Genomic DNA, 27,366 nt, shown 5'->3' with positions numbered 1-27,366 from the left:
AAAATCGACTTAAATACATGTGCAATACCGCTGGAATCAGACATGTTTAAGATTTGACCTAACATTTCTGCTGGGATAATAATGCATGTATCTCTGCAGAAATCCTTGCAACTTGCAGATAGTATGTTTCTCTAGACGAGGTCAGTGGCACAGTTTTTTGCAAAAGAATGGCTTTCATTCTGCTTAAAGTATCAATTCGCATAGAAGAGATATTCAGTGAAGGTCTTAACGCCGACTTCCTGTCTGTCTTGCTTTTTGGATACAATACTTGTATATAATAAGTGACCCTGGCTGACACACTAACTAGATACGCTTTTCCTGGCACCATGCCACAACAGCTGTGATCATTGAGCATAACGTAGCTGCCATTGGAAAACTGCCTGAAAATTGGTTCTATCACCGCTGCTGTTGAACCGTCCATGTGCCAAGAAAGGCTATTTGAAGAACCTTCGCAGGCTCCGTGTAAATTAATACCTTCGCATAAAAGTGCACCGCTTAGTGAGGTTTTACAATTTTTACTACTAAGAAACACTTCCTTTCCCCCACTCCAAAATTTGTGTGTGTATGGTAAATTCCAGGTTGACTTAATGTATCCTTTACCCAACCTTTCATACAGGCCTGCTGGTATATGTTGTAAGCAACACTGGAATTGGAAAATCGTCACTGGTATCGTGATGGTGCCATGTATTATCCATTCCAATACAGGTTTCTCAGAAACGGTTAATGGTAATCTTTCCAGTTTTTCAATGCTCAGCACCGTATAGTCTGCTCCTCTTTGTGCCAACGAGATTTGTTTATCTGTAAGGTTAAAGACAGTAAACAATGACGTGGTATTGATTAGACGCCATGGCACGTAGCCTGAACGGAGATTTTGTAATGTCCAGCCTAGCAGCATTATAGAACATAGTTGAGACTGGTCATGTTGTAACATTAGCCAATCCTGTTCTATTATGTCAATGGCAGATGATACAATGCTGTCCAAAGAATAAATTCTGGAGGACAGAGTCGTTAACCCATTGTCCACTACAGAGAGAGCTTTCTCTAAATTAATACGACCAATTTCTTGTATTTTTTCTGCAGTTTCCATTTGCATGACTTTCCATGCTTCATTGTAAGCAGAATATATACCGGCGTATATGAAACGTTTTTGACGTGGTTTGCGAGGTCCGCTTAGTGAGGTTTTACAATTTTTACTACTAAGAAACACTTCCTTTCCCCCACTCCAAAATTTGTGTGTGTATGGTAAATTCCAGGTTGACTTAATGTATCCTTTACCCAACCTTTCATACAGGCCTGCTGGTATATGTTGTAAGCAACACTGGAATTGAAAAATCGTCACTGGTATCGTGATGGTGCCATGTATTATCCATTCCAATACAGGTTTCTCAGAAACGGTTAATGGTAATCTTTCCAGTTTTTCAATGCTCAGCACCGTATAGTCTGCTCCTCTTTGTGCCAACGAGATTTGTTTATCTGTAAGGTTAAAGACAGTAAACAATGACGTGGTATTGATTAGACGCCATGGCACGTAGCCTGAACGGAGATTTTGTAATGTCCAGCCTAGCAGCATTATAGAACATAGTTGAGACTGGTCATGTTGTAACATTAGCCAATCCTGTTCTATTATGTCAATGGCAGATGATACAATGCTGTCCAAAGAATAAATTCTGGAGGACAGAGTCGTTAACCCATTGTCCACTACAGAGAGAGCTTTCTCTAAATTAATACGACCAATTTCTTGTATTTTTTCTGCAGTTTCCATTTGCATGACTTTCCATGCTTCATTGTAAGCAGAATATATACCGGCGTATATGAAACGTTTTTGACGTGGTTTGCGAGGTCCAAGTAAGAAGTCTCGTAAATCAACGCCTTCTTTAAGTAAAGTTAAGTGTTGTTTAATTTCTGGAAGTGTGGATTTCTGTAGCCACTCAAGGCATAGTTTTCCTACACTGTATGTTGTAACTATCCCTGGATGTTGTCTCTGGGAATATCTTGGGTCTGGCCTATTCACTTTGAACCCTTGTGTTTTGTTCAGGAATCTATCTTGACAGTTATTCGTGTCTGTGGACCAGATTAACCATTTTTTCCAATCAGGATTAGTTCTGTTCTGTTGTAAAATCTGTTTCACGTCTACTTCCTCATCTCCAGTGCCATTACTGTCAGGTGTGGCTTTAGGTATGGACGGTTTGTTTAAATTTTTTATCTTAGCTAAGCCAAGACATGATGTTTGTTGAACAGTGTCATTTAAAAATATTATTTGTTCTGGGATAATGCAGGCACTGAACAAGGCTTCTAAACCCTGCACCTGCCAGTCTTTTGTGCCCCAGACAGTTATTGTCTCAATGTTGTCTTTCCAAAAGTTAAACTCTAATGTAGAGAGCTGAGCATAAAAGTTTGCAGAATAAATTTGCTTAGTATTGGTCAACATGTTTTTCATTCCTGTCTTATTCACATTTTTTAAATAAAACGTTTCTGGATTCGTAATATTAAAACCTGAGAAATATGGAAACTTCTCATAAAATGTTTTTGAGCTGCCCTTTGGCGGTGTTGGACAATGTTCCCATTGATTATAAGTAAAAACATTTCTAGAGTTGACAGATTTGTGTAAATAATGGTGACCATAATGATTAAAACAATACATTTCTTCATAATTTGATGAACCTTCCAAGTATTCATGTTTCATAAATATTGCTGACATTTCTAAGTCTGACATCATACTATTAACAGTTTCATAGTCCCAATCATCAGAAAATGTGCTGGGTGAGACAAAGTCACTCAAAGAAACCTTAAACTGGTGTAGAATTTTCAACAGTTCCACCGGACCATAAATGTCATAATCAGTTGTGTCCCATGCTATACCACCAGGTATAGGAACGGCTGTGATGTTCACTGATGACAGGTCTCTTCGCTCACAATGAGATGATTTGTGAGGTTTCAGGAGCAAGTTGATATTCTTACATGCTGTGTCCATTGTACTGTATTTTCCATCTATCATCTTTCCCAAACTCAAAACAAGAATGAGCCAGAGCAGGAGAAAAAGTACTCCTAACACAATCCAAAATTCAACCTATGGTGAAACCAGATATGTATTTTCAAGTTGATGAAAGAGTTCTGTAATTTTTTCTTTGAAAGTTTTATTAGCTGGCGTGGTTTCAGGTTCACTGGGATCCTCAGAAAAGTTATCGAAGTTGATAAAATAGCCAGAGGCAGTTCTGTCAATTGTTGGTATTGCATCCGGATTTCTTGAAATCGTTGGAATCGCTTGTTCACTTGACATGTTTGTATTGTCAGTTGCTACATCATTGTAGACGGGGAGTTTCTTGACGTACTGTTATTTGGGTTTCAAGAGGTACAAGTTCCATCGCTTTGTTGCATAGTCCTTCTTTTCTTACTGCAGGTTTATCAAAGGTGATAAGTCTTTCAGTTTAAACCTCTTGGATTGTAGCAAGATTTGGTTGTCTGCTACATCTTGGGAGTCCACTGGGCCTACTACTTATTATCGGCCACATGATGTGGTTTTACCAGGTCGATGGACAAAATTCTGTTCTCCCTTTTTCCAGCAAGGGGCAGTAGTAACACTGATCTTGTTTCAAGGACTGCTAAGACAGGTACTGTTTTTCTGTAAGAAGGTCCAAATTCCTTCTTTACCGCGATCTTTTCCCTGACTAGATCCCCAATCTTTGGAATCCAGACAGGTCTTGCTGGGACATGTGGCTTTTCTTCAGTGGTCGTTGGCTTTTGTGTTGTGTTACTCAGACTTCTTCTTGTTTTATTTAAGTCCTGTAAAACAGCCAACGGTCTTTGATATCAAAGGGTTTCTGTTCCACCACTGAAGTTTGACAATCAAGATCCTGGATGAGCATTCTAGTACCAAATAGTAATTCATATGGAGTGATTACCCCCAGAGAATTTCTTGGCAGAATATTAAGACTACGTTGGACACTTGTTAGATGTTTGACCCACCCGTCACCCGAACCTAATACCCTAGCTGTTATAGATTGCTTTATGTCACGTTTTTTTCTTTCCACTACCGCATTTCCCTCAGGATGGAATGGACTTGAGTACCGCAATGCAACGCCCAAGCTAGCCATGGCCTCCTTGTAAGCTCGAGAGCTAAACACAGGACCCTGGTCAGAATGTAGCGTGACAATTGAGTATGTGCCGATAAAGATTCACAAATCTTTTATAACAGTTCGGGCGTCAGCCGAGCGCTGAGGCCACATCCAAATGAATCTTGTCCTAATAGTTGTGGGGCCGCATCCGTGCTGTCTAACAGTGGTGTCTGTACTGGGCTGGCTACACTGTAGACAGGTACCTGGTGGCTTTGAAAGCTATGATCTCTGTAACAGGTATCACAGTTAATTCCGGATTTGTAAACTTCAACGCTCCTTCCCGGCCACCAGTACATCTCTTCTAATTCTAGTAGAGATTTTAAGATCCCTTGATGTGTCAGGCCCTCTCCCATATGTGCTTCATAAACCAAAGCACCTCTCTGGTTCCTGTTTGGAATTACTCTATCCCCCACTCCAGGGATTCGAGCAAAAGGAACGGAGTTTGCATCAATTATGTATGTATACCCGAGCGGATAATTTAGAGGTAACGCTGCATAGCTGCCTTTCATTGAGGCATTTACTGCTAGCATTGTTTCACCGTCTATTTTTGTTTTTGAACGAGTGATTGCAGCTACAGAAGCCGTTTACACAGCTGCCTTCGCGGCCTCATTAGCCAATGAATTCCCTGCAACGTGAACGCCATCACGCTGATGACTCAGTGTATGAATCACGTGAGTCTTTTGTGGTTCTTTTTGCAAAATAACTACGTGTTCCCAAAGCATTTTATGCTTAATTGTGCCACCTTTTGCATCTTTGAAACCGTTTTGAACCCAGTTCTGCTGATATTCATTGTAAGACTGGACGCAGTAATACGAATCGCACACTATGAGTGTGGGGAATTTGCGATCGGTATTTTCAAGCGCCATCTTAAAAGCCTGTAGTTCAGCTCGCTGAGCTGTACAGTCTATGAGTGATTGAGTTTTAGTGATCATAGGTCGAAATTTACCTTCACGCCAGCGACCTTTAACAATCGCGCACGCAGCGCTAAAGGCTTGTTTACCCCCTATTGCGGGCTGTACTGATCCATCTGTATAGATTAAACAGCCGTAATGTTCTAGAGGCAGAATTTCGCTCGGCAGAGGACATTCGTGTTCGTATTGTAGAAATACTTGTGTTTTCAAGTAGGGGTCAAAAACGTATTCAACGTCTGTTGCAGCAAGAGAATTAAACCATTGTATCCATCTCGGATGAAAAGCCTTGGCATTTGGAATGCTCGCTTTTGTTACTGCCTCTAAGGCAGGTACAGGTGTAACGATCATTATGCGTTTACCCTGCGCTAGAGCTCTCTCTTTTGCTACTGCAGTTTGAACCGCTGTCAGAATCTTTTCTGTAGAAGTGAATTTCATTTCAGCTTGTGTGTACAAGTGTGATTTGTAAGCTATTGTACCTTTTCACCTTCATTAAAGGTTAGGTATATGAATCTGCATCACCCTGGGATGATTCGGATTACAAGATTGCGCATGTTGTTGCGTGCCTGTAACTGGGGAAGGGAGTTGGCCTAACGGCTAAGGCGCTCGACCTCGGACCTGGGCATCTGGGATTGAGTCTCGGTAACGACGCCAAAACCTCCTGTGATTCTGGGCAAATCACTTAATCTCCCCGTGCCTAAAATGAATGTGTGTCCTCATGTAACGTAACTGGTGCTATGTAAAGCGCTCTGATACCTGATTTGGTTCGGGTCTAGTTCGCGCTATATAAAACTCTGCAAAAAAAAAAACGGTGTTTTTGCTAACATGTCTGTTTGCACTGAACACAACATTTCTGTGTATTCTTGAGTCCAATTAGTTGATTTGAATTCAGGTTTTATTAGTTCGTAGAGAGGTCTAACCCTTTCTGCGTAATTTAGAACATAAGTTCTTCCAAAATTCAGGAAACCTAGAATTGACTGTAAGTTCTTCTGCGTTTTTGGAGGTTGAAGCAGCACACATTTCTCTAGAAAGTTGGCTGCCAGGCTTTTGCCTTCACTTGATAACTCGTATCCTAAGAATAGGACGTTGAGGTGGGCAATTCGTGATTTCTTAAAATTGAATTTGTACCCTTCAGAAGCGAACCCAAGTATTATGGTGTTCACTCTTTTCAAGTGCACGTCCAAATCATCGTCTGTAAGATAGATGTCATCGACATAAGATAATGCCTCATCATCATACGTTTGTAGTAACTCTGTTACTCTCGCTGAGAATAACCCTGGACTATTCTCGAATCCTTGGGGGAAACAGCAACATTTTCTCTGTGTTTCCCATGATTGAGAAAGCGGTCAAATACCTGCTTTCTGGTGCAATGTTTTGACAGAAGAAACCGTTAGATATATCTAATGTAGTTTTACATTTTTTCCGCACAATGTTATTCATCAGTGCTGCAGTGTGTGCATTTTGTACTGCAAAAGTTTTGCAACAAGAATTTAAGTGTCTGTAGTCCAAAACTAGACGATATGTATTGTCTGGCTTGGAGACCGGAAACAAAGGATTGTTCATAGATGAGGTGCATGTTTCAATCACTCCCTGGTATTCAAGTTGATCTAAGATCTCCCTGACTTGCTTTTTAGCTTCTTGCTTAACTTGATACTGCCTTTGGGCAGTAGGTTGATTTTTTAACTGGAGTTTATGATGAGGAGAGTCCTCATCCCATCCTACATGATTTTTGTATAATGCTGGAGCCTGGGCTACAGCCCATTTTCTGGCATAGGTGCATTTTTTATGAATTGGAATGTGATTAGAGAATGCTGGCATAATTATCTCTTCGCCATGTGGGCAGTCCCTGACAAATTCAGGTGGCCAGTCTTGTACAGCTAGAAGAATATCATAACCCTTAGATAGCTTCTCCCAAAAGAGTGCTTTTATTTTCCTAGTTATGTCCCCCTCCATCCGGAGTGTTACTTCATATACCTTATGGGGTACACTAACACTGGTGTCGGCAATTTCAACTTGAATGCATTCATTCAAGTCCACTGTCTCCAGATGATCTTTCAAGATCTTGCGAGCTATGGTGACTTCTGCTGCGCTGTCTAGCATTGTCTGGGCCCACTCCCCGTTCTTGAGTTGTGTCCTCAAGATCCTCGGCATGTCTGATCTTTAGACATGCCTTTTTGGTGAATTGGGTCTTCTTATTTTTGGAACGTGTTGTTCGTCTTTAGACTTCACGTGTTCTTCTTTTTGTTCTGATCGTCCTCTTCTTTCGGATTTCTGCGAGGAAGTCTGAAAGGTACGAGAGGAACGTGTATCAATATCTTGATATCTATCAGGTTTTCTCAAATTATCCCTATTTCTGAGATTATACATCTTTTCAGAGGGCTCCTGTTGAGGAGACCTTCCTCTGGACTGAGAACGCTTCTCTGTAGGAAGTGTCTGTTTACCATTTTCCCACTTCTTTTTAGGAGTAGTGAGATTATTTTTGATAAAAACTTTTTCAGGATTTTCTGTTAGTTGGGGTTTTACTGGTATCCCACCCAAACTATCTCTACCTAGTTCTTCATACAATTTTTCAATAATTCTGGCAAGCTCATACGGTTACTCAGTAATATCTGTTTCTTTTAGCTCCTGGTGGATCGCCACGGATGCTGCTTCACCTTTAATGTTGGCTAATAGTATAGTTGAGACCTGTTTGGAATCTTTCAGTAATTTCATACCAAGATTTAAGGCCGGTTCTGGACCGTATTAATTTTGAATCTGTCTTAGAACTTCTGGTATTACCGCCATAGACGGGACACCATGTGTTTTGTGTAGATTGAAGCAAAGACTGTACCCCAGGTGTCGCAGTCCTCTACGTGTGGTGCAGTCCCCATTGGTAAACAGATTGTCAGAATCCTGTGTTTCTCATGAGGTGTACTATCAGGGAATACTGCCTCTATTTGAGTAATTTTCTGGGCTAACCAGAACGGAATTTGTTCCCTTTTTGCGGGCAATTTACCGATTACTGACTATATAGTCTGTGGTGTAATTTTGTTTGTGTTCCCCTGGTGAGGGGTGTGCTGTGAAATCCTTATAGTAGGTTGCACTGTTAAAGTCCGCATGACATATTGAACCAATTGTCTGTGTATTTTTATTATCTGTTTTAGCTGAGCTAATAGTTCTGGACCTGTCATCCTTTCTATGTCAGGAAGTGGTGTATAGCTGGCTACTACCGGCCATGTTGCTCCTGGTCTACCTAGTGGACCGAGCCTGGTAATGTGATTTTGATGTTGTAGGGCGCTATTAAACCAGAGCTGATGCTCTCGGTAAGTTAGTGGAAACTCAACGTCCTCGAAAGGAACGTATTCCGCTGGAGGTTCCTCTACTTTGTAGTAGTGGAACTCGTGTGTTACTGGATTTGCTGCAGGAAACAGAATCCATGAATAGAATACTTCTGTCTGCCAATATTCATGTGCCTCTCTAACAAATATTACTTTACCACCTCTCGATGATACTCCATTTTCTATAAGTTTTATACTAATTGATTTCCTTATATTTACCGGGATGAGTATAGCATCCGGGTCATTTTGTTGGAGACTTGTGTCGTCTAAAACTCCCTGAGCTGCTGCTGCAGCTCTCTCCCTTTCGTCGTCACTATCCGTCATTTTGTTGACCGAAAGTGTGCAGAGCAAGTTTCAAGGAAACAAAGAATAGGTGCACAATATATTGGAACACTGTATCCTTCAACGTTGAACAAACCAAAAACTAATACATAGGATTTTCGTCCTACTCAGTTATGGAGGATATTATATCCTTTAACCCACTTCAGACGTCTTTTGGAGTATTTTATGGGAATAAAGGGGTCTGTGTGAAAAGCACGACTGAGTTACTCTAGTATCTAGCGTTAAATTATCGCCTTACCGAACATTGGGGGCCATGTAGTGTAGTTCCTATATTCCCAATAGGCTCTGCGCATTGGAATAATATATCCTATAGATTTGATGTAGGACTGAGGTCTACTAGGTCTGTATAGAATATACTAGACTTAATTGTGAGTGCCAGCTAGCTCAGAGGTCACTAGAAACTTTCTCGAATAAACAAGAAGGGATTCGTTTCTGACAACCGCATAAACATGGCAACTTGGTTTCCCAAGAATAAGAAATGTATCTCTAGAGTCGCGGAAACAATAGATAGTTATTTTACTCAGTCAATCGTGCATGCTTTGTTTCACCAGAGGTGCAGAGAAATAGAGAGACGGGCGTTTTCAATAAAAGGTATGTATTGAACAGTCTTCTTTCTCATGCAGAGAAAATGAACTGCTACAATCGTAATACTGGTTGCAAAGTACAATGCGTACAGTACGAAGAGTATTATAAAATAAGCATGATATGGTTTCTAAGCCATAAAACACATAAAATACATACATTAATAAATAAAGACTAAAAGTACTCAACTGGTGCTTCTAAAATACGCCTACCCCGGTGTACCTAACCTAGGCCTAGTACAAGGGAAGAAGTAAGTGAGGTGTAGCTTAGTTTCAGTATTCTTTTGCCAAGAATCTAATCCAAGAATTCTCTACGGGTCTAATCAGCTCCGTACCTTGGTTTAGAATGTAGGAGGTCTGGTATCTCTCTCTCAGGACTCGATTTCCCAACAACCCGCAAGGGTAGGTTGGAAACACTGGAGCTGGATTTCTCGGCAAGAGAAAAGACAGCGTCTCTCTCAGTGCGTCTGCTGGAGGGTCGGCTTCCTTCGGCACTTGCTGTAGCAGGGCGTGTCGGGCAAGTAGATAGTCGTACTGCTCCAAACCACCATGTGTTTGCTTGGGCAAGTGTGGGCATATTTATACCTTGAAGGTGCCTAGTTTGACGTAAGGTTGGACATAATAACGTCATCAAAGACTCCGTTCTTTGAAAACTCCATGAGTTCTTGGATAAATCAATGTTCAAGCAAGAGGAAGTACCTGACTGCTGAAGGCAGGTTTTTCCAAGAAATCGTTGTAGATTTTCAGAACTAGTGAAAGTAGCCATGCCGTATTTGGACTGCATAGGCTAAGTCTAAATATGGTTATGATTTCTATGCCTATATAAGGATAGGGTGATTTATACCTATATATGGGCAAGAATCTGGATAATTACAATAGGGTCCTAAAACGCTATACAACAAAGCTAGTCTCTCCTCCTTGACATTGATGAATGTGCTTAGACCTTCATCTAGCGTATAGACTAGAATATCCTTGTAAATATACCAAAATAGCAGATTCACTAACCACAAACACGGATCACACAGGAAGACAGAAGGGCACGGCTGTGCACGGATTGTGACAAAGAAGAGGAGTACCTAATGTGTGAAAAAGTATCATAAATCATTACCACCTCATGCCTCTGCCTTGTCAGTTGTTACAAAAATTAATTTTAGCAGCAGTTTACTCAAAGGCTGTCCTTCAAATACAAAAAAATCATAAAAAGATGCACAACTCGAATAAGTGCACAAATACTTTAACGCCAAACCAGGCTCCAGGCAGCAACTGCAATCATAGATCCCCAGAGCGTCACCTTCTAAATCCCTTGAAGGTTACTCCCCAGAACTTTCTAGACCATGCCCCAATCGTCAACAATAATACAATTACCCAACACATCCCCCTTTCTACAAATCAGCTAAAGAAAAGTTACATTTAAGACACAACAAAATTGTGAGAAACACTCACAAGCTGAAAAAATCATGACACTGTTACAAGGAAAACACTAACATGCTGGAAAATAATTACAAAGAACAGTAACACATCCAATGTCTATGCAATAATCACTCATACTGTGAAATAGAAACAAAGTAAGAGTGAAACAACAATGAATTTGCTCTGGCATAGTCTAGGAGGAATACGTTAAACCTCAGATGTTTAAAATACAACAGAGAACATTCAATACCGTAACAACTCATAAAAAATTGCCAGACATAGTTGGAAAATGGTTTATTGCACATTCATCACATTATCTCTAAACCTGGACAGTAAAAAGTTTGGCCCAGTGGGTTTGGAATGCCCTACTAAATCAGGCCCCAATTCCCCTCCATTGTCAGAACTGGCATTTAAACTATTGTGCACATAGTCAGTCATGGCATAGGGGACAATAGCATCATGTTTTCGTTCCAAATCTTACAGTGCTATAACACCACAATGTGGTCTGTGACTTCCTTGCCTCTGACTGGTGTGGAGAACCTGGGATAGCCTTTAGCTACATGATGGGTTTTTCACTCTCACCCAGTACCCCTCTTTAACTGGTAATGCTCTCCATGAACCTTCAACTGTTCTGTAATTTCTTTGCACCGCACTTCTTATGTCCATCACCCATTCAACTTTACTCAAATCCGTGACCTTCCTATCCATCCAATCGTTGTTCAATCTAGAACCGTAATGAAAAAAGTGACATTCCAGTACTAATGTGAGGCATAGTCCTGATTGCCCAGAGCATATTCTGAACTGCTTTCCTCCAATCAAACCCATTACTAGTGACAACTGTAATTGGTCCTTGATGGTGCGACTTAATCATTCCTCTAACCCTTTACTGGGGGGATGATATAAGGAGGCTCTGATGTGCTTGATTCCCATTGACTTAAAATCCCATATTTCTCTATAAACAAATCAGGTTTGTTGCTGGTTACTAACTGCTCTAACAAGCACCTCTTGTAAAAATGTAATGACTGTTGTGATGTTCACTGTTTCCACAAATTTCAGCTCGGCCCATTTTGACCTGTAATCTATTAGGACCAAAACATACTTAAGAGTGGCACCTCCAATAGCCAATGACCCAGTGATGGCCAATGCTAGTTTGTTTCATGGTATATTGTCGCATTCTACTGGTGAGACAGGAACAGGTACTGTTGTTTGAGTTTTGTCTCTCAAAACACATACGTAACAATGCCTAACAAGATGCTCAATGTCCCTACCTACTCCCGGCCACCAAAAATCTTCCCTCACTCTCTGTTTCATGGCACGTATGTCCAAATGACCTTCATGAGCAAGATCTAATCTTACGGCGAAGACTGCTGAATTTGTATTTGTCCTTCCTTAGCGTAAGCCCACTCCTTCTGATTATTTGTAACACACTATTAAGCCTTAAATAATGTTCATCTTGACTTCTGTCATAGAACAAGATGTTGTCCTGAAAGTATGCTATACCAGCCTTAGCCTTAAAAACAAATTTCCCATTAACCTCTGCAATACAGCTGAGGCAGAAGCTAAACCGAATAGCATGCAAATGTAAGGGTAACTTCCTTTGTGTGTTTATGAAAGATGTTAGATGCCTCGATTCCTTGCACAACTCTATTTGATGGTAGACTGCAGACATATGCAGGAATGTAAAAAATTCTGCTCCTTCTAGAGTGGCTAACATTTCATTAATGTTTGGGAGAGGTTGCTAATCCACCAAAATAGTTTGACTCAAGTTGTGAAAGTCCACCCATAACCTCATGGACTTGTCAACTTTGCACGAAAACTATGGGGGATAGCCACTCAGAGCCCTCAACTGGCTCGATTCTACCTAATACGTATAATTTCTCCAACTCGTCTTTCAATTCCTTCCTCAAAGCCAGAGGCACCTTACGTACTTTGAGGTCCACCAAGCAAGCATTCTTCTTCAGAACAATATGATGTTGAAACCACTTCAACTTTCCCAAATCATTGGTGAACTCACTGGGATATTGAACAACCCACCTGCAATCATCTATCAAACATACATTTTAAAACTTTGCTGACTGATTTTCCTTGAACAATCTGTTCTTCTGAATTACTTGTTTGGGGTGATTGGGGTCAAGCACAATAACAAGATCCCCTTGCTTATCCCATTCTAGAAGGTTCGAACCATTCTTCGTAACCTATATTGTGCACTGTGTGGAGTTGTGCTCAAATTCAAGATTGGCTTTCAATTTACCCAAACCTTCAACCCTTTTTCCCTCAGCGCCAAAGATTTTTATTTGGGATTCTTCAAGTTGAATATCAGGAAATCCTTTAAATTCATCCATACTCAAAGTGTTAAGGGAACCAGAATCGGCCATTACTTTGACTGTACTATTACTAAGAGAAAGGTGACTTTCTTTTCCTCATTGACCCTACAGAAGCACTTCTACGACTACACCTTCCTCATCTTCAGGTGTTGATAATGTTAATATGACAGTCTCATCAGACATCCACATCATCCACAGTATTCATGGTTCGACCCTTTTGATTAATTCCTGATTTGCATACCCGTGCATAATGTCCATGCTTGCCAAATTTGAAGCATGAACCTCCTACAGAAAGACAACTTTTACTGTCTTGCTTTGCCTGCGTGGGTTCAAATCTCATCCTGGTTGCCACATAAAAGGACGCAAAACTAAAGTGCATAACGACTTTATTGCACTCTCGCCAACGCTCTTCAACCTATTTATGGAACCTCTCACGGTCAGTCTGAACCAGTATTACATTCTTTACCACATGTATGTGGATGACACGCAACTTTACTTGAAGATCTCCTTTCTAGATGACAGTAAAATTCTAAATGAAGCTTTTTCGCAAACTCAACAATGGTTAGGCCAGAACCATCTGTTATTGAACACACTCAAAACGGAATTCCTGCTTACTGCTCCCCACAATCACTCTGCACCTACCCTGGACTGGCTAAAGCAACTCATGGCCCTTAACTGCACCCCTCTCGTGGTTGATTCCGCTAAATCATTACCTTAGACAAACTACTTAACATGCAAGCGCACATCAGTGCCACTATTAGGGGTGCCAACTTTCATCTTAACACCCTCAAGAAAATCAAACCTTTCCTGCCGACCGAAGACTTACAACCTGCAGTACAATATTTGGTGATCTCACGTCTTGAATATGGTGTGGTGACCCTTGGGGGCTTCCTAAAGCGAGCTTGGCCCTTCTCAGAGCCACTCTCAATGCATCGGCCGGCTCATCACAGGATCCAAAAAACATGATCACATTACACCTGACCGTGTGCAGCATAACTGGTTGTCTATTGAAGCGAGAATTTGCTTTAAAATAGCTTGCCCTACGCATAGAGCCTTGCATTACAATCGGAACTTAAGAAGTACGGCCACACTTCTCTTGAAACCACCAAAATTCAAGAAGGAAAGTGCATACAAACGTGCTTTCCCCGGTCTGGCACCCAGAATTTGGAACACTCTTCCTTCGGAGATTAGAGCCAATCCCTTCACGACCTATTTCAAGAAACAGGCCCAATCGTTTTTCCTGAATGTTCGTTAACTGCATCATTGTGCTCTTTTTACATGTCCCCTTGTTGACTAACATCTCTCCCAACTTATTGTTCTCCATTTATCTTAGGTTTGGTTGCTAATTGTTATTTTTTACAGAGGGCCCTCATCCATCAGGGTTGTTAATTATTGTACTATGTTGGGTCATGTTCACTTTTGCTTGTTTTGCTAAATGTTACAGGTTTCATGTTACACCCCAGAAGAAATGGATCTAGTGTGGCCCACTACCAGGTTCCTGATCTTGACTGTGTACGCCTTGTGTTGTCACTTTACAGACTTCTTCTGCATGAAGTTTTCATCATGTTTCGCCGTCAAGTTCACTTTTGCTTGTTTTGTTAATTGTTACAGGAAATACTTTACGCCCTAGGAGAAATGGATCTAATGTGGCCCACTACCAGGTTCCTGATCTTGACTGTGTACTCCTTGTGATGTTACTTTACTGACTTCTATTGTATGAAGTTTTTTCATGCTTTCGCCATATGTACCGCGCTCTGATACCCGCAAGGGTCATGTTTGCGCTCTATAAAACTTTCTAAATAAAATAAAATAAATTGCAACCAGCGACACCAGGCTCCAGGCAGCAACTGTCATCCTAGAACCCAAGATCTTCTCATTCTGAGTCCCCCCCAAGGTTTCACCCGAAAACATTCGAACCAATCTCCAATCCTCAACAATATTACAATTACCCAACACATCTGCAAATGGAAAACAAATCCCACATATTCTAAGAACATTAAAGAATACATCTATCTGGTCCTCTGAACAAAACATAATCAAAGACAAGCACACAAAGTGCCAATTCATAAAGCTACATGACGTTGTGGGCGATGCCATAAGCACTGAACTTTCAACTCTCTTAGGGGCTGATTAGAATAGCGGACGGATGCATGACCGCTGGGCTGGAGGCGGCGGAAAATGCACCTCATCGTCCGCCAGCAGCGGGCCTTCCGTCCGCCATATTAAGAAGGGGAAATGGGCACATTTACCGTCCGCCGCGTAAAAACGTGAACCGCTGCGGCAACACACCAGACACCACGGCGGACTGAGCCAGTCCAGGCTCGCCGCAGTGCGGAATGACGTCTGACCGTCCGCAATATTACGATGTCGCAAACAAACCAGAACACCGCAGCGGAAACACCTCTATCTCATAGACGGCGGAAGCACCACAACGGAGAGGGAAAGCATTGCCACGAGACCCACCGCACGGACCCGAGCATCATAGACCCAGCCCTACACGCCTTCCCGGCCCTGTTCCTACTTCACTATCAGCAAGTCATGCACCGTCATGGACGCCGCCGCAGGTACGTAAGCATGCAATACACACCTACCAAGCCACAGCATGCATGAACACTGGTACCTGTCCACACCAGACACCCTGGTGGGGCAGGAACACACACAAGTGCACCCACACCAGTCACACCTCAGCACAATCACCCCCTGCATCAGGCAGACGCCGCCCACGCAACACCACAGCCAGCCCATGGACGGACTCCGCTGCACTGTAGGCGGTTGGGCCTGTTACCGCGGCCCCTCCGTCCGCGGTGGTCGGTTTTTCTGTGGTTCCGTCCGCGGTCTTTGGAGACATTCATCCGCCGCGGTCGGGTTTTGCTGGAGGGGAATCCTAATAGCACCGCCGGTTTCCCCACGGTGCGGTCGGACGGTCATTTCCCGCGAGCCTGGCGGTACAGACGCTTTCCGTTCTCCATCCTAATTGGCCCCTAAAAGTGTGTGAAAAGAGTTGCAACCAAAAAGATTCAATCCTGCAAGAGAAGTGACTCTCCACAGAAGAATGCACAGCAGAACATGACTGCACAGAAGCCCCAGGAAAAAACAGATTGATTTGTATACTTAGTATAGCACAGGACAGTCTGCATATGCCTTCAACTGAGATATGTATTGCATTCAGACAGTGACACAGAGTTGGAGAATCTAAAAGGAATTACAGCTCACTGCACTTAAGGCAGGCATAGCATGCTTGACTCAAAGGGGGCTCAATAAAGACAGCTCTATTCATATTTCCACCTCTTTGCTCTTTTTTTACAGCGAAGCTTTGTCATACCAAGTAATGCAGCACTGTTGTCATTTACAAAAATGCAAGAAAGGAAAAGGGGCACCCACCCATTGGTTTGGGATTTAGAAAAACAGCTATAATTGGGGTGCAGTGGTCCATTGTACTGCTGATAGCTCTGCCCATGACCCTGCCCTGCCCTGCCCTGTTGCCGTCTTCAGACCAGTTAATGGTCGCATACCAATCGTGTGGTGTACTACATGATGGGAAAATCACTGTTTTTAGGCATTGTTGCTGCAACATATGGTGCGATCTCCAACCTCCAGACAGTTTTAACCGTAGGACTGAGGATTGACAATTTGATATTACTGGTATTTACACTTACTTAGGGCCCTATTACAATGTTGGGCGGAGGAGTTTCCTCCGCCCGACATCGTCTCGGTCATGGGACTGACCAACACCGGGTCGGCGGTCCCGCCTAACTGTTTAAGATGCGACCGAATACTGTTCGCTCGTATTCCTATACTTTACAATGGGAGCATGCATTCCAGCACCAAACTGTCCGGAATGCATGCTTCCATTGTAAATTAGGAGGTGCAATTGTCAACTGGTTCTTGTAAAATGAAAAACAAAGTAACAAAAAATAGGAGGTGCAGTTCAACCCTGCACCCCGTGGCAGGCACCAAGGGATGCCGAGGTCAACAAGGGTGCACCATAGGTGCCCCCTCGGCCTCCAACTGGAGGCCGTGCACCCAAGGGGCCCCTGCTGGGGGCCCCCAAAGTGAAGTTCCGACAGCCTTTCTGTGTCAGAAATGCCAGCACGGAAAGGCTGCTGAAATCCGACATCGCAATCCCAAGGGCGGAAAGAGCCACCCTTGGGATTACTGGCAGCATTCCGACTGGCGAGCAGGCACTCCGAGCCTGTCAGAAGCCAGTTAGAATGACCGTTTGGATTCCTTTCCGACTGCATCCTTTGTAATGAGGGGGTCGGAAAGGAATCCGACAGGCACATTATGGCACTTAACTTTGATGGTTTCAGCAAGCAATAAAATGTACTTTAAATGTTCGAGTGATTTTTGAAAGATCATTTTCAATGCTGTTACGTGAAAACGAATGTAGAGCTTCACTTGTGAGCTTTTGAGTTATCGCATACAAACCATTAATTAACATAGGCGCTGATTGTAGCCTGGGAAGTAGCCATCAATTGTGCAGCAAGTGCAATGGCACAGTGGTACAAGGGAGTCAGGGGCTCAATTTACTTTAATAAGCTGCTCTTTTCTGCTACCGAAACAGGGCATGGTGGCCCAATTTCTTTGTCTTTATTAGGATTCACTGCACCCTTACTGTGCGACTGATGGCAACTTTGTTTATCACAATAGGAAATCTTGCTATGTGCAAAAATAGTACAAACAAGAGCCATTTCACACCAGGCACAGCTGAATTCCAATCTCAAAAGAAAAGACAGATACTAGACCCAGAAACCAAAATGTGAACTAATATTGGTGGAAGAAAATAAGCTGACTAACGCGCTGCCAACCATTCATTTCATATTCTGCACCTAACTATAAACAAGTAGAGCACAACCACACTGCATTCAATATTTACCTTCTCATACTCGTTCTTTTAAATAAGCGTTTTTGTCACAGAGTTCAAATATTTAAATACTCTTAAATACATAATTAGTTCCACCTATTCTCCAAATAGTGTATACTTGTGCACGATAAATGGCCATTTGCCTTTGGAAATTAAACTCTATGTAGCAGGGGCTAGCAGTGTGTTTCACATATTCACTCTTCTAATGAACATTTAACTTAATGGAAGACATTTTGATGGTGTGTGTTTCACCACTAAAATCAGGACTAAATGAAAACTGGTTGCCACTATAGGCCTGCTTACCCTGTTTCCTGGCCTTGGAAACAATTGTAACCTTATCCAAGTATCTTTGAAGATAACCATGGTGGTTTTGGACGGCACACTGAGAAGCTGCTTCTAAGAAGGAGTTCTTCTTACGCTAAAACATTACCTCTGTTTAACAGCATCAGGATTATTATACAGTGTGTGAATGAACGTCTCCAGAAACTCCTCTATTCCCTAGAAAGGCCTCAAAAGCGCACATTGTTCTCCTATGACCAATCCTACAGTAGGCCTTCTTTGTCATTGACTTTTCAGTGCAACTTGCGTCCTTCTGATATTCACGGTGTGCTGGGCAGTTGTATCCTCATGCCTGATACCCTCCTCTCAGCCTCAACAGTTCTAACGTAGATTATCGATACCTTGCATTAGCATTGCACTCTAGCCAAAATGAGTCACAAATAAACTCCATTTATAAGGTCACTTTGTATCTAACTTCCTTTGACAAAAAATTCCCAATGTCAGTTCGCAATACAATAGAGACAATGTGGCCATGCATTAGACTCTTAACACCGTGCTCCTCTCTTACTAGAAACACCACCCCAACCACATAAAACCAGATTATCTATCTTCCTGAACTGCCCCTAAACATAGAACATGTTGCAGTGCCAAAGTCACTAAAAGTGTCGCCCAGCCTACTCGCAAGATGTTTCACATCTACATCAATTATGCTGAACACTTGGTAGACAAGGGTGTTTTTTGACTCTAATTTTTTTTTATTATGTCCACTACAGCAGTTATGTTTTCCTGTAAAAAGAATGCAGTAGAGTGTACTTTTTTCATATCACTATCAATATGCGACCAAAGATCCTCACATTTCTTGCCTTTCAGCAAAAATTCAGTAAATGGTTGGCACATGGATAATATAGCATTCCCTGCCTCTTGGTCTGAGAACCACCAGCTAAATGACCAAGTTGGGATGACACTTTGTTTGATGCCACACAAAGCACAAAATGAGAAATATTTGCGTTTTAGTTCCGTAGGATAACAAAACAGTGCACCAGAATGGACTAAAGAGTCAATAGCATTCTTCATTAACTCTGAAGATTGTAAAGATGCTTTCAGCATACCATCTAGCAAGTGGCAATGATCTCTTACAGGGAAGCATTTCAGCCCAGATATCGATTTTGACAGGTCATCACACAACTTTTTTATAAACCTAGCTGAACCACTGCAAATGCAAACAACATCCCTTCAAACCTTGTTGAACTTGGTAAGAACGTTTTGCAGCAGCATTCCAAGTGACACTGTGTTCCATGTATATCAAAAGCCTAGTGTCATGTTTTACCACTATCCCAGATACTTGGTGACAGCACTCTTTTCAGATATACATGTCACTACAGCTTGCATTGAATGTTTAAAGACTAGGGTGTTTGGCAATTTACCTACTATCAATACTTACTCGCTAGAAAAGGGGACTGATTTATCAAGGGGTTTTACCCATTCTCTGTGGGTAAATGTGATGGTACATATTGGGAAAGATTGCTATGAAACCAGCCATTTTACCCATCAGTGAAAGAATCAAACATAGCAAAAATATAAAATATGATTGTTATTTCCTGATTCTCTACAGTTTACAAAATAATTAAATAAGACCTAAAACATGCTTCTAAACACTGCACCTTTAAACCAAAGATCACAAAACCGAAAAAAGCAAAAGGAGGAAGAAACAATATTTTAGTAACATCCCTAAACAACAAAACGAAAGCAGAATAATGTTAGCCCAGTGTTTTTTGCTGCTACTTTGTGTAACAAAGTTACATTGTATTGTCCCCTTCATGAAGAAATAAAAATGACTCTTTCACTACCTTTTTCCTTTCTTTGAATAACATTTAGTTTGTGGGTGTGCAGGTGTTTTTCTGTGTTTATATGTTAACACTGGTAAAGGCTATTTCCCTTTCAGTGGGGTTTTACCAGTTATTATAGGTTTAAACCTAAAACAGGATAGCCTACCCCCTGGCCACAATGACAAAATCATAGCACTCGGGCATGGAATAAGGTGTCCTAAAGTGGTGTCAGAATAACCTGCAGCGTGGACTTCACAGACACACAGTGGCAGTTTTACTAGCCCTCACAAAAGTGATGTGGGAGCCTTCACGCACAACTCATTCCAGTGCATGCAGGATCTGCAAAATACCGTGGCAGCAGAACAATGGGCAAATGAAATTCCAGGTCAAGAGGCTATTGCAGCGCATCCATAGGAACATAGGTGCAAGTGCCTTCTAAATCCTACAAGTCTGAAGTGGTAGGCTGCTCATCCAAATCCTTTTCCAAGAGGTTGCTGTGGATAGCACAAAGCCTAATACCTCTCCAAAAGCTAACCTTTATTGCAGAATAAATAGCTGGTAGGGCATTGCTGGAGTGAATTGAACGTTACAAAACTATATTATGCAAGTCTTGAGTAGGCAAAAAAGGAACCAACAGATTTAAAGCTTTCGGATTTGGAACATCATTTCTTACTCAGAAAACAAAGCGATCTCTGTAGATTTTGGCTTAGCCTACTTAACTTTCATACCAGCTGATATACTTAACTAGCACATGCAGCAGTCAAGACAGCACAGTGGACTCATGTTCCTACTCTATAAATATGTGGTCAACTTGAAGTTCGATGGTTCAAATCTCGCTGTGGACTACTCTGGTTTTCATCCTTGTAAAGTTGATGAAATAAGTTTGGTAATAAGAACACCTATGATATACAGTGATACTTAACTACAAGACTTTGATTTTTTTTTAAAACATATAAAAATGCACTTGCAAGTGTGTATGTGCATGCAACTAAATATATATTTTGTGTGTGAAACAGGTGTTACAAAAGAGCCATTTTAAATGGGAGATAGTTAAAAACTTGATTGAGAGGGTAAGGCTGCTACCGCCAATACCGCGCCCCCATGACCTAGCCTTTGCTCCTAGGTGGAAAACAAGGATTCTGCATGGGGGAGTGTTAGACTCGTACCCCCAGCCACCTGAGTCACTATGTCCCCTTCTTCCTCTTAATTCTCTTCTTATCCATTTGGTGCAGATGAGAGCTGAGAGGGTAGATGGGGCCAGTCTTGCAATATTCCATCTAACCCACAAGAGTGCAGGGATCCGGTCATTCTTGTGATGTGGTAAGGCGTGAAGAGGTTTCTGAAGGAGTGTGAAACCATCTTTCTCATTTGCTAATGTCTGTTGGATAATTTAAAATATTCATAATTAAAAATATCTTACCTTTGTTTCCTCGATTCGCATTGCATCAAGCAAATAGTGAAGAAGTTCCTGGCTGTCTTGCTGCTGGAAAACTTTGAATCTAGGTGCTCTAAAATAAAACCAACATCAAGAAAAAAGATGTAACAATCGCAAGATAAATACAAATGTAGGTTAGTCAAAATAGAAATGTTACAGATAACACACTCCAACTAACTCACTCACTCCTTTAAACTTTTTCACAACAAATGTCCAAAATCTGCAAAACCTCTCAACTTGCAAATAATTATAATAAAAAAGTGAAAACTAGTCTGGAGAAACAAACAGATAATGGCTTTGATTAATTCTCTTCAGCTTTCCTGGTCCTAGTTCTCTATCCAGAAAAATGTTGAGGCCCACCGACATGGTAATCTACAGTAGATAACTGTATATGTAGTGGCAGTGCGGGTGGAGAAGGTAAAGGGTAAGAGAGAGTGAGTTGGTGAAGGAGAGTAACAGACAGAAAGAGAGAGATAGGATTTGGTTTACTTGTAGGGGAGGGTGGAGAAGGTAAAGGGTAAGAGAGAGTGAGCTGGTGAAGGAGAGTAACGAACAGAAAGAGAGAGATAGATAGGATTTGGTTTACTTGTAGGGGGAGGATGGAGGGGATTTTAATAAGAAGATAGGGGCCATGTGATTGCAGAAAGAAGAAAAGGGAGGAGAAAGTGGAAAAAGGTAGGAGGCAGCCGAGGACTGCAACAGAGCTAGTTACATCAAAGACTGGAGCCTTCGACTGCCACCGTTCATTCATAGTTGTAGGTCATATCTAAACTGAATAGCAATCATTTCACACCAAGGCCTTCCCCTCTAGACCTCTGTAATGTTAGATCTGCTTGTAAACATAACAGCAAGATAGCTCACCTTTCCGGATCTCAATCTGGATTTGCTGTTTTAAACTAAGACTTGGCTCCATGAAGACACCAATTATCCTTTAGATGACATGGGCTGCCCCTCCCCAACTATGCGACAATCAGCAAGGATCATTTTTGCCTTAACAAAAAATATGAAATAGAGCTAGTATATTTTAACTTATGGTTGAAAAATTCTCAAGGCTTTGCCAATACTGTTATAGATAATCTAGCCACTTGCAATCTATTTCTTCGTACTTTTGCATGACACACCGGTCTAACCATATTCTTGACATAATTATCACTTCATCGGCTCTACCTTGTAAACTGCACAATTATATCTCTCTTCCCTACTCACATCATCTAGCTACTCCCTTTCCAAAGTAAGAACAATGGCGCATCTAGACAGCCTAAACTATGACTTACTGTTAGAAACTGGAAAAACTTTGCTCTATCCCAGTTCTCTATGCGTAAGCAGTCTCCAAGTTACTCCCTTTCTCGAGATATTAACAAACTACTCATGAGGACTGTTAGTTTGTACAGGGGATTGAAACACAGTCTGGTAATTCTAATATCAAACAGAAGCGCAACCTTTGTTTTAATCCCGATTTACTGGCTCTTAAACAGGATTCACGTTGAGTTGTACAGCATTCGTGTGGCAAGTTAATCAGGATGATGTCTTTTTCTACTAACAGCGCAATACATAAATCCAATATCAGAGTGACTGAATGTACTTACTGTTACAATTGCATGTAAAGCTCTTCAAAATTGATCTAAAGAAATGTTTTCTGGAATTAAAGATTTAGCTATGCCTCTCACTCCACAGTCTTTCAACGATTCGTAAACTATTGGTAACAGCTTTGCAAACTATTTTTCTGACAAAATAGTCATAATCAGATCAGACATTGACAGCCATAGAAAAAGTGAGGCATTGATCAAGCCACCCAATGTAGAGGTCTTTGATGTCCTCAGTGCCATTTTATTTCTGTTCTGTATGTGATCAGAAAGTTCTTGATGTGATCCAAGCATCCAAAGACCCAGGATCTCTGACTGGCATCTTTCGAGAACATGACATTACTAAGTCCTTACCTGATTTCTGTTCTGCCTAGCCTATTCACTTCCTCCTTCTCTCAAGGCAAACCCAATGCCTGGAAAACCAACACAGTAAGGCGACTTCTAAGGAAACCTAATCTAGATAATAAACGAGGCAACTATTGAACTATTTTCCATATCCCCATCTGAGTAAGATCTTATAAAAATTGGCCTTTAGTCAAATTCAAATATTTATTGAAGACTCAGACATTCTCAAAATGTTCCAGGGCAGTTTTAGGCCTGGCAGGAGGACTGAGTCTGTGATTCTATTAGCAATGCAGTGTCATGTGTCCCAGTTAGGCCAAGAAGGAATCATTGCCATTTTTACATGAACAAGGATCTTTCCTAAAGTAGACTTCACTTTACACATCGACTACTAGCACAAATTTGCATTTGTGATACTTTGGGTTGGTTTTCTAGAAATACCGACCTTGCTTACACGAATCAACTTCGCAAGAACACTATCATATGGTCTTGGTTGGCATTATGTACACTGCCTACACGTTGTGCAAATGTGTTTGTTATTTTCGTCCATGTGGCGACACAGCTATCCGTAACATACACACAATGGCAGCCTGAGCACAATCTCGGCCCGAGGCAAGAATGCCTTTTTCTATAAATAATCATCTGTTTGCGAGTATAGTCAGAGGAGGCACTTCTGCTGACTTCGAGAGATCTCTACATTCGGAAGCTTTCGCCCTGCAGCTGACTGATATCTCCATGAGGGGTGTCCAGCTCGTTACCAAGAGGGGGTCCTATATTCTTACCCACCAGGTAATGGGGTTGGATCATCAAGTAAGAGGATTCTTGGTAAAACATACACGTACATCCTAAACAGGTAGGTTAGGGTCGGCATAGTAAGGGTACACCAGATTGTTGTATTATTTTATATGCTTGCATATATATACATTGTTTCAGCACGATGGTGGAACTTTTTGTTCTGTTTTTTGTCCTGACCCTTATTATAACTTTGATCTGTTTATGTTTATTGATCATAGCAGCACATGTATATTGTACACAAGAATCACTTTGGTTCCAAAAATATTAAAGACTTTCGTACAAACTACTGCGAACACCCAAATCAGCTGGCGGTATGGCATTACTAGACTTCCGGCTCTATCATAGGGCAGCCCAACTTTGAGTGATTCCTGAAGGGAATCCTGCAAGGGAATCCAATAAACATTGGTTACACATGGACAGGGAGGTGGCAGGGAAATACATATGGGATTTAATCTGGAAGCCTAAGAGTGACCAAGCGGTTAATGTATACCTCAGCACCCCAAAGCGGACCACATTGAAATTACGGGACAATACCAGTAGGCTAATGAGATGGACAACCTTCCCCCTCCTCATTTACACCCATACACCTAAATCCAGCATGGAGACTGGGAGACTGCTTGACAATCACAGATCTGTTTCGAGATGGGTACATTTAAACGTTTGAGCAGTGTAGGCGAGACTTTAACCTTACGGGGACAGAATTATTTAGCTAAACTCAACTTAAACACTGGGTCATGCAAGAGACAATAAGGGAGGCCACCACAAGAGAATTAACCCCACTGGAACACTTTGCCAAACAGGATGTGGGTCTAGGGGATGAATCTCTTTTCTGTACGCACATTTACTAGAAACGCAGGTTCAATTTAAGCCATGACATATGACCCGTTGGGAACAAGTTCTAGGGGAATAAATCGCAGGCTCTAGCTGGTCACGATTGTGGCAGGACATCTGAAAGTGCAACCACTCCATGGGACTGAGGGAAGCGCATTACAAATTAGTGTACGATTGGTACCTTTACCCCACAAAACTCAAGAAACTATTCCCCCAGACATCAGATATGTGCTGGAGAGGTTGCGGAATGCTAGGAGACTTTAAACATATATGGTGGGATTGCCCAAACATACGCCCCTTTCTGGGAGGAGATGCTTGCCCAAATTAAAGTAATATTGGGATACCCGGGAGGAGCCAAGATGGCGATTGGAACGGTTGCATAAACGCTTGGTTCCGTGGGCCCTTCCTCCCGGCACGTATATCCTGAAGATAATCCTGAGCAAGGTTTGCTGATCTAAGTTGCTGAAGGGAAGCAATCGCTTACCGTCTGTTTCTGGGGCTCCACCGTGCAGTAGATACGAAGAACCGTCCCCGTCTGCTTGCCGGCCTTCGTGGCGCTGAAGCCGGGGCCTCGAGTGCTGAGGGTGCTCTGCAGTGATCGTAGCGTTGGCGGCCCTGGTCGGGATGGGAAGCCGGTCAGTGGGAGCCTGAGAGCCGCGAGCCGAAAGAGTTGGTATCAACCCACTCCCAATAGTGGGTTGCCCCGTGACCCCGAGATATTGCCGAGCCGGAGAGAGCCCATGTTGCCCGGTTCCCCTTGGGTGAGACGCCCAGCCATGTTGATAGTCCCGTCCGGGATTCAGCGGGTGGCTCCCGGCGAGCTGCGGGGAGCATGTCCGGCCTTTTGGTGACTCTCCTTTCTGCAGCAAGCGCCGACTGTCGAGATCCAGCCGTGGGGCCTGCCGACTCCAGTGGTCGGACGAGACTCTGAAGTGGAGGGGAAGAGGAGGAGAACGAGATGGCTGAAATGGCGGATGGCGCCTCGGGGTGCGCCCCTCCCGGGGACAGAGAAACTGCTGAACTTGAGACCCCCGGAGTTTGGCAATGTGGGGAAACGCTTACGCGTGGCCACGTATTGGCTGCACTGACAACCCTGCGGACTGCCCTGCTCCGGGGAGCCCGGGATTTGGAAGGAAGGATCGCCGCCATTGCTGACCCGCCATTTTGTAGCGGACTGGGTTGCTTTCGAGTTGGTGCCGATGCGTCTCCCTCTGCTACAGTGTTATATCTCCCGGATGAGTTTACAGACTTGGAGGCGCGAATAGATTTGGTTTCTGAGCTTACTGTTGCCACACATGTTCCGCAAGTGGTTGTCTCACCAGGTCCTTTTTCTGTCCAGCGAGTGGAGAGGCTACATCGATCCATGGTACATGAGGCCCGGACTGTGCTGCGGTGTTTCCCACATCCTGTGTTTTCCGTTCCGTGCTTGGCGGACCTGTCTTTGGACTTGAGACTGTTGGTGGTCTGGGTATTGTTGCATTCTGACATCCGCCATGCATCGTCAGTTGTCTCTCGGTGGCTACGACCATGTTGGGGGGCTGCGCTACCTGGTCTGATTGGAACGATTGGACCTTTTGTACCGAATTGTATCTCGTCTGCAGGACTATTCATCATTGATACTATTGCCAAAAGCGGCCAGGGGTGACCTCGTTTGGGATTTGGAGGGACTTCTTGCTGGTTAATGGTGATTCAAGGGCACGTCTAGTGGGGCTGTAATTGATTGCGTTTTATGTGATTGCTGACACCTATACTTTTATATTGCTTCTGTTTATACGATTCTAGTATGCGGGGGTGGGAGGTGAATGGGTAACCGAATCGCCGGCTCTTCTCCTCAATTTTAGTTTTTTGTTTTTTTTTGTTTCTTCTTTTCTCTTTCTTTTCTATATTTCGGGTCTTTCATTTAGGGCGACAGGCACGCTGGTGGGGGGGGGGGGGGTAGGCCGTAGCCTTTTGCAGGGGTGCAGGGTGGGGGGTTGGGGGATGGGTTTGTTCTTTGTTCCTTTTTTGTTTCTATGGCCCTTTGCCCTTTTCCTTCTTCCATGTCGTCGTCTTCATGTCTCCCATAGTACGTTCCCTTTCAGGGGTGGGGCTCGCATACCGTGCTTGGTACGTGACTGTTGCATTTATCCTGACTTCGGTACTCTTCTCCTTTCCCATTCAATCTATGTTCACCATCGGAGTGATAATGTGTTTTAGCTGACTGTGTTGGGAGTCGGAATGACAATGCGATGTCGATTTTCGATTTAATTTTTGGTTATTTAAAAATGAACTGTTTCAAATCCTTGGTATCACGTATTATCTTGATTCTCTGCTGTATCCTGATGTGGCTTTGTTTTTAAGCGCCGGATTGCTGTGATACTTCTTACTTACTTACTTACTCTGCTCGATTTAATTAGCGGCCGGCCACACTGGTTGTA

General features: G+C 42.6%; 1 protein-coding gene across 4 annotated transcripts in view; it reads right to left on the bottom strand.

Moving 5' to 3' along the window:
• Positions 1–27,366, bottom strand: part of USP45 (ubiquitin specific peptidase 45) — a 1,947,146-nt gene that overhangs the window by 749,149 nt on the left and 1,170,631 nt on the right. For all 4 annotated transcript variants that reach the window (XM_078648210.1, XM_078648209.1, XM_078648212.1 and 1 more), the window contains one exon: positions 21,384–21,471. In XM_078648210.1, coding sequence (XP_078504336.1) covers positions 21,384–21,471 — 88 coding nt within the window. The remainder of the gene's footprint in view (positions 1–21,383; positions 21,472–27,366) is intronic.

Source organism: Lissotriton helveticus, chromosome 6, assembly GCF_964261635.1.
Source record: "Lissotriton helveticus chromosome 6, aLisHel1.1, whole genome shotgun sequence".
NCBI classification, from domain to species: domain Eukaryota; kingdom Metazoa; phylum Chordata; class Amphibia; order Caudata; family Salamandridae; genus Lissotriton; species Lissotriton helveticus.
Note: the sequence above shows the minus strand (reverse complement) of the source record. Positions and strands in the feature narration are given on the sequence as shown.